Below are 16,087 nucleotides of genomic sequence, written 5' to 3' on the forward strand. Positions count from 1 at the left end.
CTACCTCTTTGATACCTAACTAATAAATTGTATTGAAATTAAAGCCGACATCGCCAATTAATAATACTGCTTTGGTAATAAAAGCAAATTTTATTTTGTAGGGGTGCTTTAGCTTAACTAATAAATTTGATTCAAACTAAAACAAACATCTCCAATTTATAATATTGTTTTGGTAATAAAAGAAAATTTTATTTGGTAGTAATACTTTTGTCATGTCAAACTCTTCAGAATAAATAAAAAGATATTTCAATCCAAAAGATTTTGAAACAATTTATAAGTTTGGATGTTGCATATTTTAACGAGTTAATTTTTTTTTTAAAAAAAGTAATGGTCTCATGACAAAATAGTATTAGAATGAAGCCGATGTAAGTAGTTGACGACAATAAAAATGTCATCGAATTAGGTAGATAGAGAAATTCTGAAAAACTTGATAATAATCTCGTGACTTTTTAACTTAATTAATAAATTTTATTGACAATAAAGTCATTGAGAGAAATTTAATTATTTAATAAAAAACATAAAGATCAACAAAAACTCTAAGATATTTTTAAATTATAGTAATTTTCATGAAATTTTTTTTTTCATTACAAAGCTTTAAATTTGTTAAGTACTTATAAATTGTTACACAGTTATACAGTGGTGGTGAAAGCAAGTTTCTAATACTAAACAACATTTTAGATTATTTGTTTTCTGATGCTTAATTCTTTAGAACATGTGCTTGATTTACTGGCAGACACTTTGTCTTTGTTGTATAAAACGAGACAAAGCCAGCACTTGAACCACCCAATGACTATGGAAATACACTTCCACCACATATAAACTCTGGGCACCTTATGTTGATTAGAAGGAAATCACAGTGAGATGTAACAAAATGTGTTTCATATGCCTTGTAAAGCTTTAGCCACGTGGAGCACTAGCCGCTAGTGGAGGTTCTACAAATTTGTTTTCAATAGGTACATTTTAACTATGGGGTTGACCATTTCTGTGGACCACCGTCACTGGTCCAATCTCACTTTTCTAGCAGCGTCCAGTGGTCCACGTATCTTCTGCACAACTCGGAGGGACATTGAAAATCGGTTGCCCGAAATCAGTGAGACTGAAGTATCTTCTTGTATCCTAATCAAATCTTCTTTTCCCTGTTTAATCGTAAATGGTTAACTTATGTTTTTCCTTGTTTTTAAACCCATATTTGATTTAATTAATTAATATATTTTTAAAAAAATTAAAAATATTATTATTTATCTTTAAATTTAAGTATTTAGTTTATTAATTAATATATAATTTTTTCTTAAAAAATAAGACTCGAACCTCTTTCTTCAAATTCAAAAAAAAAATATTATCTATCTCTAAATTGTAAAAATAAAAACAACAAAAGCAAAATGTAGAGAATCACCTGTCACATATGGAAAAAAAAATCTTAATTTTAATAGCATGTTTGGTATAGGGAATAACTTTATTCTTCAAAATCCATCAAAAATAAGATTTAATTAATTCCAATCCCTTATGGTATTTGCTATTTCATAATTAGGAGAATAGCTCCTAAAATTGATAAGATTAAAATGCTTTTTATTAAAAATTTTAAAATTATTAACATTTTAATCACTATAATATTTAAATTATAAATAAAAGATTAATATTTACAAAATATTAATGTTTAACTTATTAAATTATTAATATTTTAAATTTTTAATTAAAATATAAATTAAAAATGAAAATAGATTAAAAATAAAAAATAAATACTAATATTTTAAAATAAAATTTTAAAATTTTTATGAAAATAAAAATTAAATGATTAAAAAAGAAAACTGTTTACTTATTTTTGTCATTTGGTGTAAATTTTATTAAATTATATAAAGGGTTTTTTAGTTTTTTTGAAAAATAAATCTTAGTTTAATAAAAGTCTAAATTTTTAATTATATATTATAAAAAAATTAATTAAAGCTGAAGGCATTACCGAAATGCTAAAGCTGTATGGGCCTACATCACGGAAGCATTAGTTTCCATCCATTTACGTCAGCTCAAGCCACTGAGCCATGGCGAAAGAGGAGGTCCTACCATTATAGTACCCGAACATAAGCTCTAATAAAATGCAGACAAATATGAAATATCATCAAGGGAAAAGTAAGGAAGTCATGTATAATCTGGTACTGCTTCCTACAGGTCTAAGCACTCTTCATTTCCCTATTCCTTTCTCCCATCTAGGCCTGAAGTGGAATGATCTTTTTCAAGCAACTTGATTTGTTCTTTTCACCAAAGTGATAACCAAGATCAACACCGTACAAAAAAAATAAAGAGAAGGGAAAGCAAACCCACTTCTACAATTACCTTAATCATTAGTTTGATCCATGATCAATTAAAATATGATCAAAAGTTTAAAACCAGAAACCCCATTAAGATCACATTCCAATTAAGATCACCATCACAGTTTTGCAGCCAGTACCGTTGTTTTCAAATTCCGGCCCGTCACTCTATCTCGATGGTATATATTCTTTCCTTAAAAGTCTTTGTCCTAAGAAATTAGACCAATTTGTTGTATATGTATGGTTTATGGAATTTTCGACTGTCCCATTTGAGGCTGACAAGAGACTGACAGAGCAGAAAGAGAAACAGTAACACCACAGGGAAACCAACATGGAAACCCCAGTTGTTCCGTTTTCTCTAATCTAGAAGTATTCCTATTCCTATCTAATACTAAAATAATAGGGAAAATGCCTTCTTTTTCTTTCTTGTAGCACCCCAATGCCTTTTTCTTTGTGGACATTTCTCTTTCCCAGTAGCTACTTTATTGTTTCCATTTGATATGTCTTTTTTGAGCTCTTTGTATTAATGGTTCTAGCTTTCGTTTTCGGAAGATTGGTGGACTCTCTGCAGTCACTTGTTCTGAATTCCGTCGCCATGCGTTTGCTTTTCAGCTTGTGGTGAGTGTTGGTTCCCTCGTGAATATCCAGAAACCACCCGAACCTTTACTTTTGCAGCCTCGCTTGCTGTTGGTGGGATATTTGTTGCTTTATCCAGTTTGCTGTCTACAAAGTACAAAACTTTGTGCTTTACTTTGCTTGTTGTTTTTTGTATTTTTTCTTTCTTTTATCCATAAAGCGTTATGCTGTTGCTTAATTAATTAGTCTTTAGTTCTCCATGCCAGAACTTGAAATGGGTTTGTCTTGTTCTTTTGGGAGACTTACTTCACTAAGCTAAATTTTTAAAAAATTCTTTTTGGGCTCTTTGCCTTCTGGGTTTGTTAGTGTTGCTACTTCCCTTGTAACGGAATGATTCCCTTTGCTTTCCGTGGATAATACAGATTTCTGGTTAATTTTGATCTGATTCTAATATTTGTTCAGCGTGACCATTAATTCATAGACAAATTGGTGGATTCCGTTTATTCATCTTCTGTCATGTGCTTGAAGATAGATGGTCAGTGGTCAGAAATGTTATTCAGTATCACCATGAACCTGGTTTTGCTGCTGTCAACTTCCATTCTCTTTATTGGAGTGTTTTCAGAAGAGGCTTCGAAACCTGATGTTGTCAATGTTGGAGCTATTTTCTCATTTAATTCTATCAATGGGAAAGTTGCAAAGGTTGCAATGAAGGCTGCTGAGAATGATATTAACTCTGATCCTAGTGTTCTTGCTGGTAGGAAATTGACTATAAGCCTGCATGATTCTAACTACAGCTCATTTCTTGGCATTATTGGAGGTATTCCTTCCTTAAGTCTCTTCAATCTCCTTTTGTCCCTAACTTTTGATTATGTGTATCTTCAGTTAGTTTCATTCATATCGTGTCACTAGATCTCTATGTTTAAAGCGAGTGTTTCCTAGGATAAGTAACAGTATTTATTATGAGTCATTGCTTGTCAGACGAATAAAGTTATTATACCTCATTTTTCACGAGTATTTTCATGGGGAAATAACAATACTCATAATTTGTATTTCTTTGCTATTCGCAGCATTGCAATTTATGGAGACTGATAAAGTAGCAATAATTGGTCCACAAAATTCTGTGATGGCTCACGTCCTATCACATCTTGTAAATGAACTCCATGTTCCACTATTGTCATTCACGGCCCTAGATCCCAGCCTGTCACCTCTGCAGTATCCTTTCTTTGTTCAAACAGCCCCAAATGACCTATTCCAGATGATTGCCATTGCTGAGATGGTTAGTTATTTTGGTTGGGCTGATGTAATTGCTCTTTTTAGTGATGATGATCAGAGCCGAAATGGTATAATCACATTAGGCGATAAACTTTCCGAGAGACGTTGCAGAATTTCTTATAAAGGTGCACTTTCACCAGACCCAACAGCAACACGAAGTGAAGTTTCTAGAGAATTAGCTAAGATTCAAATGATGGAATCTCGAGTAATTGTTCTTCACACTTTCTCAAAAACAGGTCTCTTGGTCTTTGATGTGGCCAAGAGCCTTGGAATGATGGGGAAAGAATATGTTTGGATAACTTCTAGTTGGCTGTCCACTGTTCTAGATTCAACTTCTCCACTTAAATCAGAGACAGCAAACTCAATCCGAGGAGCACTAACACTTCGTCCTCATACACCTGATTCGAAAAGGAAAAGGAATTTTATGTCTCGTTGGAACCAGCTGAGTAACGGTTCTATTGGGTTTAACCCTTATGGTCTATATGCGTATGATACTGTTTGGATGATTGCTCGTGCAGTAAAGTTGTTACTAGATCAGGGCGGCACCCTTTCATTTTCCAATGATACAAGATTGAATGGTCTTAGTGGGAGGACTCTTAACCTTTCTGCATTAAATACATTTGATGGTGGGAAGCAGTTGCTTAAAAACATATTGGAGACAAATACGACAGGTCTGACAGGCCCTATGCAGTTTAATCAAGAAAGATCCCTGATAAATCCTTCATTTGACATTATTAATGCAATTGAAACTGGGAATCAACTTATTGGATACTGGTCTAACTACTCCGGTCTTTCCATTGTGTCACCAGAGACACTTTATGGTAAAAAGCCTAACCGTTCTAGTTCAAACCAACAGTTAGACAGTGTGGTATGGCCTGGAGGAGAAACAACAAAGCCTCGTGGATGGGTTTTTCCGAACAATGGAAGAGAACTAAGAATTGGAATTCCAAAGCGAGTTAGCTACCGAGACTTTGTGTTGCTAGTCAATGGCACGGATAATGTGGAAGGATATTGCATAGACGTATTCCTTGCTGCAATTAGATTGCTTCCATATGCTGTTCCATACAGGTTCATTCCGTTTGGAGATGGCCATAAGAACCCAAGCTATTATGAGCTTGTCAGTGAAGTTAGTGCTGGTGTGAGTAGACTAAAATGAAAGTGCAACCATTTTCCTAAATGATAAAATGTATAATTATGATTTCTACCAGTTCTGATATTCTGTTTCTGTAGGTCTTCGATGGTGTCGTAGGTGACATTGCCATTGTGACAAACCGAACAAAAATAGTAGATTTCACTCAGCCATATGTAGAATCTGGGCTGGTTGTGGTAGCTCCAGTCAAAAAGATAAGTTCGAGTCCTTGGTCCTTCTCGCGGCCATTTACTCCATTAATGTGGGCAGTCACGGCAGCGTTTTTCCTCATTGTGGGAGCAGTTGTGTGGATCCTTGAACATAGAATAAATGATGAATTCCGGGGCCCTCCTAAGCAGCAAATTGTCACAATTTTGTGGTGAGTATATAATTACATGAATTCATCTTTGTTTGGATGCATTAGCATATGGCGTTCATAAATGAATAGAAAAGACGAAATTCAACTTTTTCTGAATGCTATAAAACCCAAAAATTTAACTACAGATGAGTGAAATTAAAGTTTATGATGGAGGTCCTACTGAATGCAAGAAGATAATCAAGCATGATTTGAGCAATTGTTAGGAAGCATACCATTGTAAACCATCTCTGCCTCCCCCCTTTTAATTACAACCACCAGTGCCTCTTTACTCACATGCGTATCCTCTGTCTAAAAGAAGAAGCTCTCCAAGGAGAGATTTCTTATCTTCTTGATGTTTTCTTTAGCTGCAGTGATGGAAACACATAACTACCACAATATTACAGGAGAAATATGTCAGCTTCTCTCTTTCTCTCTTGCCTCTTAGTTTGTTGATGTGTTTTATGTTCCATTTGTTGTGAATGTTTTCATCACTTGTGAAATGTTGGATTTTCTTTTTACTACATTCAACATGTAGCACCTGTACAATTTATCTAAGCATTCATCCTGATTGTGAGAAATCATATCTGCAAATTTGAAATGTACAATCAAAAAACAACTCTGTTTTGCATCTATTTCCATTTGACCTGTGACTTGTTTGTTGTCTTTCTGACTCCTGATCTGTCTTGCTCCTTTTATCCTGTTGCAGGTTCAGCTTCTCTACAATGTTTTTTGCCCATAGTAAGTTATTTCCATTTTGACAATTTCACTTATTTCAACCAAGAAGTTAGAACTCAGAATTACCCATACCCAATATAACAACTCTGGAGTTTTTGAAATTTCCAGGAGAAAATACAGTGAGCTCGCTGGGACGCCTTATACTGATTATCTGGCTTTTCGTAGTTCTGATAATCAACTCAAGCTACACTGCAAGCCTGACATCAATCCTCACGGTGCAACAGTTGTCATCACCCATCAAAGGAGTTGATACCTTAATTAGTAGCAATGAACCGATAGGCTTCCAAGTAGGGTCTTTTGCTGAAAACTATCTGATAGAGGAACTGAATATTCCAAAATCAAGACTTGTTTCTCTTGGCTCACCAGAAGAATATGCCCATGCCCTGCAGAGTGGAAGGGTAGCTGCAATAATTGATGAGCGACCCTATGTGGACCTCTTCCTCTCAGACCACTGTAAATTCTCAATTAGAGGCCAGGAGTTTACTAAAAGTGGATGGGGATTTGTAAGTTATCTCACATGAGGCTAATTCATCTTTTTTTTTCCTCTGCATATTCCAGTAAATCGAGTTAATTGAAGTTCCTCAATGAACCATAATGCTGTGACACAACATTCAACAAAACATAAAAGTTTGTACAAGTTGCATCGTGCATAAGATTCAGCAAGTCATCCTTGAGCTATAAAAATGCACAATTCAGCTAATTATAATGTCTCAATCTTCAACACCTATGTTCATTCTATTACGCACGGTGAATGATTTCCGCTATAATTTTTTTCCCTGGTTCAGGCATTTCCTAAAGACTCTCCACTAGCCATTGACATGTCTACTGCCATTCTTGCTCTATCTGAGAATGGTGAGCTTCAGAAGATTCATGACAGATGGCTGTCAAGGAAGGCTTGTAGTTCTGAGGCTGAATCTGAACAGCTTGACTTACAAAGCTTCTGGGGGCTATTCCTTATATGTGGAATTGCATGTGTTCTTGCTCTCCTCGTGTACTTTTCGTTGATGTTTCGCCAGTTCAGCCGGCACTGTCCTGAGGTACCTGATTCTACAATCCCTGCAAGCTCCCGTTCTGCACGTCTTCAAACATTTCTATCATTCGTTGATGGGAAGGTAGAGAAACCCAAAAGCAGCTCAAAAAGAAAACGTGAGAGTATTTCAGGAAATGGTTATCATAAAGAGGAGGAATTGACTTTTAGATCGGGGAGGATTGAGAGGGACATTTCCCATGAAAGGCAGAATGGTGACTCATGGCTCGTTAAATAATATGGTCAGTTGCAATTGAATACTACTACTCTCACGGATCACTTCATCCTCCAGTTTAGAAGGATCGTCTTTGATGTTCTAGGTAGAGATTGTTCACCCCCATTCTCTGCTCCAGTGGTCCTCCTGGGGTTTCAGCTGATTCAATCATCTATACAGAGGCATTAACGTAAAAATGTAACATATTACATATATGATTATGATCTATAAGAAACAGTGTGAATGTTTCTCAAGTATAGTACTTCACAGCATGCAGAATTGATCACTGCAGTTCCTTGTTCAGATCATAGTGAATGCGATGCCCCTACCCTTTTCTTTCAAGAAAAATCATAGGCTTGCTACCGAGCTTGTTACCCCTTTGGCCACTCTGTGCTGGCCATTTCCGTGGGGGAATCAAGCACCATGAAGGAAAATGCCGGAACCTTCAGCGCAACTGATTAATAGCTGCTGGAATGGGTACCAAGTTTAGGCTTGTAGACTGTTTGGTTTCAGGTGCTGTATGTTATTCCTGCTACCAAGACAAAAGTTTCAGGTGCTGTTTGGTCTTGGGAGTTATTGTTGGGAGCAAGGAAACGTTTTCAATCAGCCCCATACCACAATAAATAAATGAGATCCTTCACAACGCTCTTGTTCAGTTTGTTTAGTAGCCGAAGGCCCAACTTCAGCCGGGCTGTAAATAATGCTAAACCTTGCGTCCAATCAAAGGTTGCCTTCAAGAATCGAACGCAATTTGCAACTGTGTTTAGTGAATTACAGAATTCGATATATATTATTTAACATTAATTTAATATTTAGTATTAGAAAAAGGTTAGCGGGGTTTGGCTGAGTGTCCCTTTCAATCTAAAGAGACAGAATTCCAGCACCCACCACCTCCATTTCCAGTGTTCCCCTCTCTCATTACTCTCACTTAAACCCTAAAGAAAACCCTAATTTCCCAAATTTTCATCATTTCCGGATGGCAATCTGCTTTCTATTTCAACCCCCTCTAAAACCCATCAACATCCCTCCATCATCAACCAAAAGAGCCCCCATCTTTAGATGCAAAGCCTCTTTTTCCACCACCATCACCACAGAGCCCGAGCCCCAGCCCGTCTTCACCTTCGTCAAGTCCTTCGCCCCTGCCACGGTCGCCAATTTCGGCCCAGGCTTCGACTTCCTCGGCGCCGCCGTCGACGGCCTTGGTGACTTTGTCTCCGTTAGCCTTGACTCCTCCGTCCGTCCCGGTCATGTGTCGATCTCGGAAATCTCCGGATCTTCTAAACTCTCCTCTAACCCTCTCTTCAACTGCGCCGGCATCGCGGCCATCGCCGTCTTGAAAATGCTTCATATTCGCTCCTTCGGCATTTCCCTCAAACTCGAAAAAGGCTTACCTTTAGGAAGCGGCCTCGGTTCCAGCGCCGCCTCAGCCGCTGCCGCCGCCGTGGCGGTCAACGAACTTTTCGGCGCCAAACTCGGAGCTGACCAGCTGATTCTAGCTGGATTAGAATCCGAAGCAAAAGTGTCCGGTTATCACGCCGATAATATCGCTCCGGCAGTCATGGGAGGTTTCGTTCTAATCAAAAGCTACGAACCTCTAGAATTAAAACCCTTAGTTTTCCCCAGTAATCAGGAACTGTTTTTCATATTAGTTAGCCCGGACTTCGAGGCCCCCACCAAGAAAATGCGGGCGGCTCTGCCCGCGGAAATCGGGATGCCGCACCACGTGTGGAATTGTAGCCAAGCGGGTGCATTGGTGGCTTCGGTGTTGGAGGGTGACGTGGCAGGGTTGGGGAAGGCGTTGTCGTCGGACAAGATCGTGGAACCGAAACGTGCGCCGTTGATTCCGGGGATGGAAGGGGTCAAGAAGGCTGCGATTGAAGCCGGTGCGTTTGGGTGTACGATTAGTGGGGCGGGGCCGACGGCTGTGGCTGTGATTGATAATGAAGAGAAAGGGAAGGAGATCGGGGAAAAGATGGTGGAGGCGTTTCTAAAAGAAGGGAATTTGAGGTCGGTGGCTATGGTTAAAAGGCTCGATAGAGTTGGTGCTAGGCTTGTCGACAGTTGTCCCAGATGATGATCAAATTGAGTGAGGAATGGCTTTGAATCGAGTTATAAGATATGAACATGTGGTTTTGAGTTTGAGAGTTGCAGCCCAATTGCGACAGATTACTTTGTTGGTTATAACACGGGCTTTGGTGAATAAAAAGCTTCAACTTTCTTCACCTTTCCCGAAGTAAAGAGAAATCTTTCTGCTCTTAACCTTTTGTCTTCTCAACTTTCAGTTTTTGGAAACCATAATATATCCAAATGTAACATTTGAATAAGAAAATTTAAATGTCATTTAGAAATTATAACAAATAGGGAAACAAATTTATATGTTATTCTCTTTCTACATAAATCAAACTGCCTACTTGCCAGCACCTCCAATAAAATCAAAGGGAAAGAAAAAGAAGATTTGAACACCCGTCAAAACTTTCAATATCCAACATTAACCGACTCAGTTGTTCTTGGCAGCTGCAATCTGTTTCGCACCCACGGAGAAGAATTCTGTAATGACTTCTAGAGGCATGCCTTTTGTTTCTGGAACTTTCAGGAAGACAAATACCCATGATATAACACAAACCACTGCGTACATGCCAAAGACACCAGGGAGACCAACGGATTTGAGCAGCACTGGGAGTGAATATGTGACGATGATGTCACAAATCCAGAATGTGAGGGCGCATATGGCAATGCAGATGCCACGAACCCGCGTTGGGAAAATCTCGGCACATAGTATGTTGGGAATCGGCCCAAATCCCATGACAAAGAAACAGAAATAGAGCACCACACTAACGGTTGAGATTGCTGCATGCACAACGTTCCCCATTTTCACAACACTTCCGAGGACCAAGATGAGAAGAGATGTTGTCAGGACTGGGATTGTGGTGAGCAGCAAACTCCTGCAACAGAGGAAGAGGGGGAAAATGATTGACAGATGAGAACAGATCAAGTAACAACACAGAGGAAAGAAGAGTTAATCAGAATGTCAATGTCAAATCCCCTTGCAACTTTGAATTAAAAGAGCTTCTATGATATTCTTCTTTGACTGGGCTTATTGTTAACCTGCTTACACCGCAGACCCACAAGGCAACAATCAAAATGACCACAGACCTGAATGCTACCAGCCACCATGAACATCACTGACCCAAACAAGACGAAAATGGACCACCAAGGCGTAGGGGAGGGTTAGCATTTCCTCCTAAGCACTTAATGCTGCCAAGGCTAAACACACTTTTCATTTTGAATTGGTAATACAAGCAAAGACCTGGTTAATTTGACAATATTACGAGAACTTGTATATTAAACAGAGAACAAATAAAAGATAAAAGCAGAGACTTAACATTGGATATGAGCTTTAATGCTGCAGGAAAACCAAAATTCGGTTCGGCGTTTTTCTGTTCATTTTGTAGATCTCTGTTAAGATAGCTTATAGACTTGGCATTTAATAAACATAATTTTCTAACTTTGGTGGTTTTCAAGGAAGCCACATTGAACATAAGCCATCCAACCAAACCTGACTTATGAGTGACACTTAAATTGTAAGCATGGCATGTTCTAATGAAATTGTAAAATAGCAGTTACAAAGTTAACCAATTCTTTTCTAACCTATCAAATGGGGACAAGTAATCAACAAAATCCACCATCATATTATTGGCACATTTGAGACAATAACTACAATTATACCAGCCTTTGAAAAAAAAAAAACTACAATTATACCAACAGGAAGGTATATGAATAAGGGTTAAGCAATTTCCACACAACCAAAATTTTCAAATTTCAAGGCAATATATATCTTGTGCTTTCACGTGAGACTTGTTATCATTCCAAGGGAACTCAAAAAAGAAATAAACTTACCTTCTACCAGCAATATCCATAAGCCGCATGGCAACAGCGATACTTGGAAGCATCAACAAAGTTGTAATGCCACTAATAAGCAGCGATGTAGAAGATGAACTGAGGCCCAGGTTAGAAAGAAGAACTCCAACTCCTGCCTGCTCAAGAATTTGGGGAGTGTAGTATAGAACACCATTTATACCAGAGAACTGCATTTAAAAAGAGAGAAAATAAGGATCCTTAATATGCAAGTGATGCGACGGTGGAACATAATTTTGCAACAGTACTACACCCCACTAATATTAATGCATCTTAAGCTTGTACTCCATAAAAGGGTAGAAAGAGGTGGCAGGTGTTCTGTTCAAAGAATGCTGTGCAGAAATATAAACAATATAGTGCAATTAAAGCAAAACAAATGGCCATTTGTAGCAGCCGTCTTCAATCTCATACTGTATCATTTGAAACGCAAACAGCCGTGCCATGAGTTCTATTCCATGAATGTCATATCTGAAGGTTTGAACAAGATTCTGATTTAAAAGCTAAAGATATCTGTTTCTGTAAGCTGTATCTAACCTGAGACAGATTCAATATCCCTAGAACAGTAAAGCAGGCTATAATGCAGCCATGAGAAAACAATTTTTGGATGAGAAACAAGGATAACAGAAAAAACTTGATAATTCTGCATTAACAAGCTAGAAGGGTTATTTGAGCTGTTTTTCGGAAAGAGAACAAGCAGGTCAGTAGAAGATTGTAGTTAGGTTCTCCACATTACCTGCTGAAGTATTTGAATTCCAACCCCTACAATTAAAGCATGCTTGACTCCTGGTTCAAAGAGGTCACTCCAACTTGGTCCCTTTGCAGTTTCAGCTGGATGAACCATAGCTGGTCCAACCGGATGCTGCTTCAAAAGCTCCTTGGAATAAAGAGCTGGCTGACTCACCAAAGCAGCAGCCTGGACATACTCACTTTCTGCAGGGGCCGCATCAGCACCGGGCAGAGAAACTAGTGACCCACGCCTAGATCCAGGGATGCCTTCTTGGTGCAAATAGATTCTTTTAAATCCCCCTTCCTTTTTTCCATCTTGGCCTTCCTTTTCAGACCATTTCCATGCCAGCTGCCAACCACCACCAATCCCCATGCTACCTGGTTCTCCAGCGTTTGCTTGCATTAGACTACCCTGTCTCATGCTTGTAAGGCTTCCATGGGCAGGTGGAACCATGTCCTTCTCCACACTGGTTGTCTGCCGTGAGATCAGAGGACTCTGCAAATTGTCATCAGAATCACCACCAGCACCATCAGATTGGTAGTCCTCACCCTCTCTGACAACACTTTCCTCATCCCACTCTTCATTTCTAGCTTGATTACCTCCCACGCTGAACATGCTTCCAAAGTGTGGAAAAAGTGTGCTTCGCATACTTCCTGTTTCCGGGAGCCTCTCATGGACACTTCCAAAGAGGGTGACAAGAGGATCCACGAGACCAAGTGTACTCTGGTTAGCTATGCTTCCATGCCGAGACACAAGACCAAGAGTGCTCTGTCCAGTGACAGGTCTGGCCACCCAGGAAAGACCTTCTTCCGGTCCATATAACTTGATTCGATCTTTATCAGCAGATACATCAAGGTCTTCAGCATCCTCATTGGCTGGGCCAATTATATACTCCTCTATGGATGTTTCACCTCCAACACCAAGTCCCTCAACTAGCAAAGCCATCTCACCTGTTCATCTAAATAATATCAGTACCATCCACAAGATGCATCATTATTCATCATATTGCAGCCCATGGTAGGCAGTGATTGCTATTTTAAAACTTCTGTCTAGAAAAAGGGAAAGCAGTCTCAGAAGTTAAAAGTACGTTCAGTTACCAAGAGGGATCAACTTCAAAATAACACATGCAATCACAACATTTGACTGATTTTATTGTCAGATAAATCAATTTAACATAGATGATATTCTAGTTCCCTCTTTGTTAAGGGAAGCAAAGATTAATAACCTTTGAGAAGAACCTACTTTGTGAGATCTGACACACACACATGAACAGGAGCACCTATGCAAACACATATTTGGGTGGCAAGTACAATGTGCATAGAGGTAGTAAACAAAACAATCCAGTTTTAAAAGAGGGACTGCAGAAGAACTAACCAGCAACATCTTCCCTGCCACGTAGCCTCTGCAAAACCTTTTTTGCCTCACTCATCCGCCCTTTACTTACTAGCCATCTTGGTGACTCGGGCAAGAAGAATACAGTTAATGCAAAGTAGATAATGGAGGGAATAAAAAGAACTCCAAGCATCAATCTCCAACTTGGTAAAGTCATTAATGACATTCCAAAAACCATGCAATATGACAGAAACATTCCAATGGAACCAGTAAATTGTGGAAGGGTATTCAACAACCCCCTTATTTCCGGTGGTGCAGTCTCAGATATATAAACTGGGACCAGAGTTACAGCCAAACCAACTCCAAAGCCATCCAATAGTCTTGCCAAAAGTAAGATATAAACATTAGGAGACCATAACATTACAAGACCACTAATAATATAAAGGACGGATGAGATTATTAGCATGGGGCGGCGGCCTAGCCAGTCTGATATGCCTCCTGAGCATGTAGTAATGCAGGTGGCTCCAATAAGAGACATGGCTACAATCAGGCCTTCCATAGTTGGTTCACTTTCCAATTTAAACTCTTTCTTTATGTACAAAACAGCGCCTGCAGAATGAAACACACAAAGGAAAAATCTTTCATGAATCTGAAGACAGCCACAATCGCTTTATATTGAAGCAGAGAAAAACTGTACATGTTAATCATTAAGGAAAGAAAAACTCCATCAAGCCAATTAGATCATCCACTCAAATTTAACATAGATCTTTGACACATGAAAGGGACCATTTTTGTCCGAAAGACTGAATTTTCAATGTTGAACTACATTTGTATAGCAATTCCTGAAACTAATGACGAATTTAAAAGGAGTAAATTACCTGCTATAGTGGCATTATCCCATCCTTGCAATAAGTTACCAATAGCTGCTGCAACAGCTACAAGCACAGCTCCACTCATATTCGCAGAAAAACCAAAATCCCAATTCTCAACGGTGTGCACTAAACTAAGTACCCTGAAAGTGAAACAAGACAATCCAGATCATGGATCAGAATGATCGAACCAGTTCCTGATAACCTCCGAAGAGGTCACAGATCACAGATTCCATACGGACCATACCATGAAAACAAAATCTTGTCCGCGTATTAAAAGAAAGAAAAACCAAAATGGAAACAAACAAAAAGCACAAAAACAAAGGTAAAACCCAGATGTCCAAATCCGATATGAAACCAATAAAAAAAAAAGGTGATTAACTTTACCTAGGGCAGCAAAAGCAGATACGGCAGAAGAAGAAGCAGAAAGCTTTCGATAAGAGTCTCAGGCATCATCAGATATAGAAAAGGCCATAACAAACTCCCCTGCAAATTGCCATCACTTTGGCGTCAAATAAAAAGTGGTATTTGTTGTTGGTTGATGATTTATTAAAAAAAAAAATAACTACGAAAATGAAATGCCAAAAAGAAAAGAAGAAGGGGAAGTGACCTCATCAACCAGTGAGAAAGGTAAAGAGAAATAAAAGCCAAAAGTGAAACAGAGGGTTTGCCTTTTACAACCGTGCCACCTGCCTCTTATACCTCTCTCTAACCTGCACGTATTGGATTGCAGTTATTTGTCGCTCTGTTATAATCTGGGTTATCACTTCACTCACTTTCCTTTGGTCTCATCAAAATATAAACAAATAAATAAAATAAAAACGCTCCTATCAATAAAGCATGATTGGCTTTCCAGTCTTTTCAAGTTTCTTGCTTGTTTAAAGCAAAAGCAGTTTTGGAGAAGAATAGTAATATGAAAAAAGAAAACTTTTGATTGGAAAATTAATGGGAAAACTCTTTTTATCCCATGTAAGGAAAAGAGAATTGCTTGATAATGAAGAAGTGACCTTGAAGAATAATGGGTATTGATTGGGATGAGTCCAAAAACACCATTATGTACCTTGCAGATCGGAATCTTCTGGTTTTTCACTTATTTAACAACAATGACAACATATTAAAAAAGAATATACCAGAAAACAAATAGAAAAAGATAGATCCAAGGTTTCAAAATATATTACTGACTAATTTCTGGCTTTGAATTGCCATGCAAAACGATGAATCTGCTCTGTTGCCTGCATGTATGATGTATTTATTACGAAAACGACAAACAGTAGAAAATCAATGAGGTGGTGGGAGTTTGAAAGTTCCCCTTTTTTTTTAATTTCTTTTAATTTCTGAAGGTTCTTCCAGATGGGATTTTTCTGTTTTTTGAGATTAGAAAAACAGCAACTTGGGGAGTTTCTTTTGTTCTTTCTTTTCAGTGCTTTTTCATTGGCTTTGAAAGTTCCCTTTGAATGGAAACTTTCACTGCGAGAAACAAGGATTATTTCTTCCAAATTTTTACCTGTTCAATTCAAGTGAAATAAAAACTAATTCATGCCTCAAAAATCAATCCAGAAACTAAAATTTGAGATTTTAATCTATAATTAATTGGTCGAACGTGTAGTCATGAGAGTTGATCACAGCAGTCTAA

At 38.3% G+C, this 16,087-nt stretch overlaps 3 protein-coding genes across 7 annotated transcripts; 2 read left to right on the forward strand and 1 right to left on the reverse strand.

The window, feature by feature from the left end:
- Positions 1-2,536: 2,536 nt before the first annotated feature.
- GLR2 (glutamate receptor 2) lies at positions 2,537-8,341 on the forward strand. 2 transcript variants are annotated; one of them, XM_089785266.1, is made up of 8 exons: positions 2,537-2,918; positions 3,339-3,693; positions 3,944-5,286; positions 5,379-5,656; positions 6,342-6,373; positions 6,479-6,657; positions 6,760-6,873; positions 7,156-8,341. In XM_089785266.1, exons 2-8 carry the CDS (start codon positions 3,393-3,395, stop codon positions 7,633-7,635), a joined length of 2,727 nt encoding a protein of 908 aa, XP_089641392.1. In that variant the 5' UTR covers positions 2,537-2,918; positions 3,339-3,392; the 3' UTR covers positions 7,636-8,341. The 2 variants fall into 2 exon arrangements, with proteins under 2 accessions (XP_089641392.1, XP_021275370.1); XM_021419695.2 differs by having other exon boundaries at positions 2,540-2,918; positions 6,479-6,873.
- Positions 8,342-8,436: 95 nt separating this feature from the next.
- On the forward strand, positions 8,437-9,782 carry HSK (homoserine kinase). Its single transcript, XM_021419772.2, has one exon. It carries the CDS (start codon positions 8,588-8,590, stop codon positions 9,683-9,685), a length of 1,098 nt encoding a protein of 365 aa, XP_021275447.1. The 5' UTR covers positions 8,437-8,587; the 3' UTR covers positions 9,686-9,782.
- A 144-nt stretch (positions 9,783-9,926) lies between these two features.
- TMT2 (tonoplast monosaccharide transporter2) lies at positions 9,927-15,837 on the reverse strand. 4 transcript variants are annotated; one of them, XM_021419747.2, is made up of 8 exons: positions 15,633-15,837; positions 15,065-15,167; positions 14,842-14,940; positions 14,464-14,597; positions 13,628-14,194; positions 12,260-13,203; positions 11,509-11,696; positions 9,927-10,553 (listed from the first exon to the last, which is right to left on the reverse strand). In XM_021419747.2, the coding sequence occupies exons 4-8, from the start codon at positions 14,540-14,542 to the stop codon at positions 10,109-10,111; spliced, it is 2,223 nt and encodes a 740-aa protein (XP_021275422.1). In that variant the 5' UTR covers positions 14,543-14,597; positions 14,842-14,940; positions 15,065-15,167; positions 15,633-15,837; the 3' UTR covers positions 9,927-10,108. The 4 variants fall into 4 exon arrangements, with proteins under 4 accessions (XP_021275422.1, XP_021275414.1, XP_089641398.1 ...); XM_021419739.2 differs by lacking the exon at positions 15,633-15,837 and adding an exon at positions 15,462-15,539; XM_089785272.1 differs by lacking the exon at positions 15,633-15,837 and having other exon boundaries at positions 15,126-15,445.
- Positions 15,838-16,087: the final 250 nt, after the last annotated feature.

This window comes from Theobroma umbraticum, unplaced genomic scaffold (genome assembly GCF_002168275.2).
Source record: "Theobroma umbraticum cultivar Fairchild unplaced genomic scaffold, ASM216827v3 scaffold_30.0, whole genome shotgun sequence".
Classification (NCBI taxonomy): domain Eukaryota; kingdom Viridiplantae; phylum Streptophyta; class Magnoliopsida; order Malvales; family Malvaceae; genus Theobroma; species Theobroma umbraticum.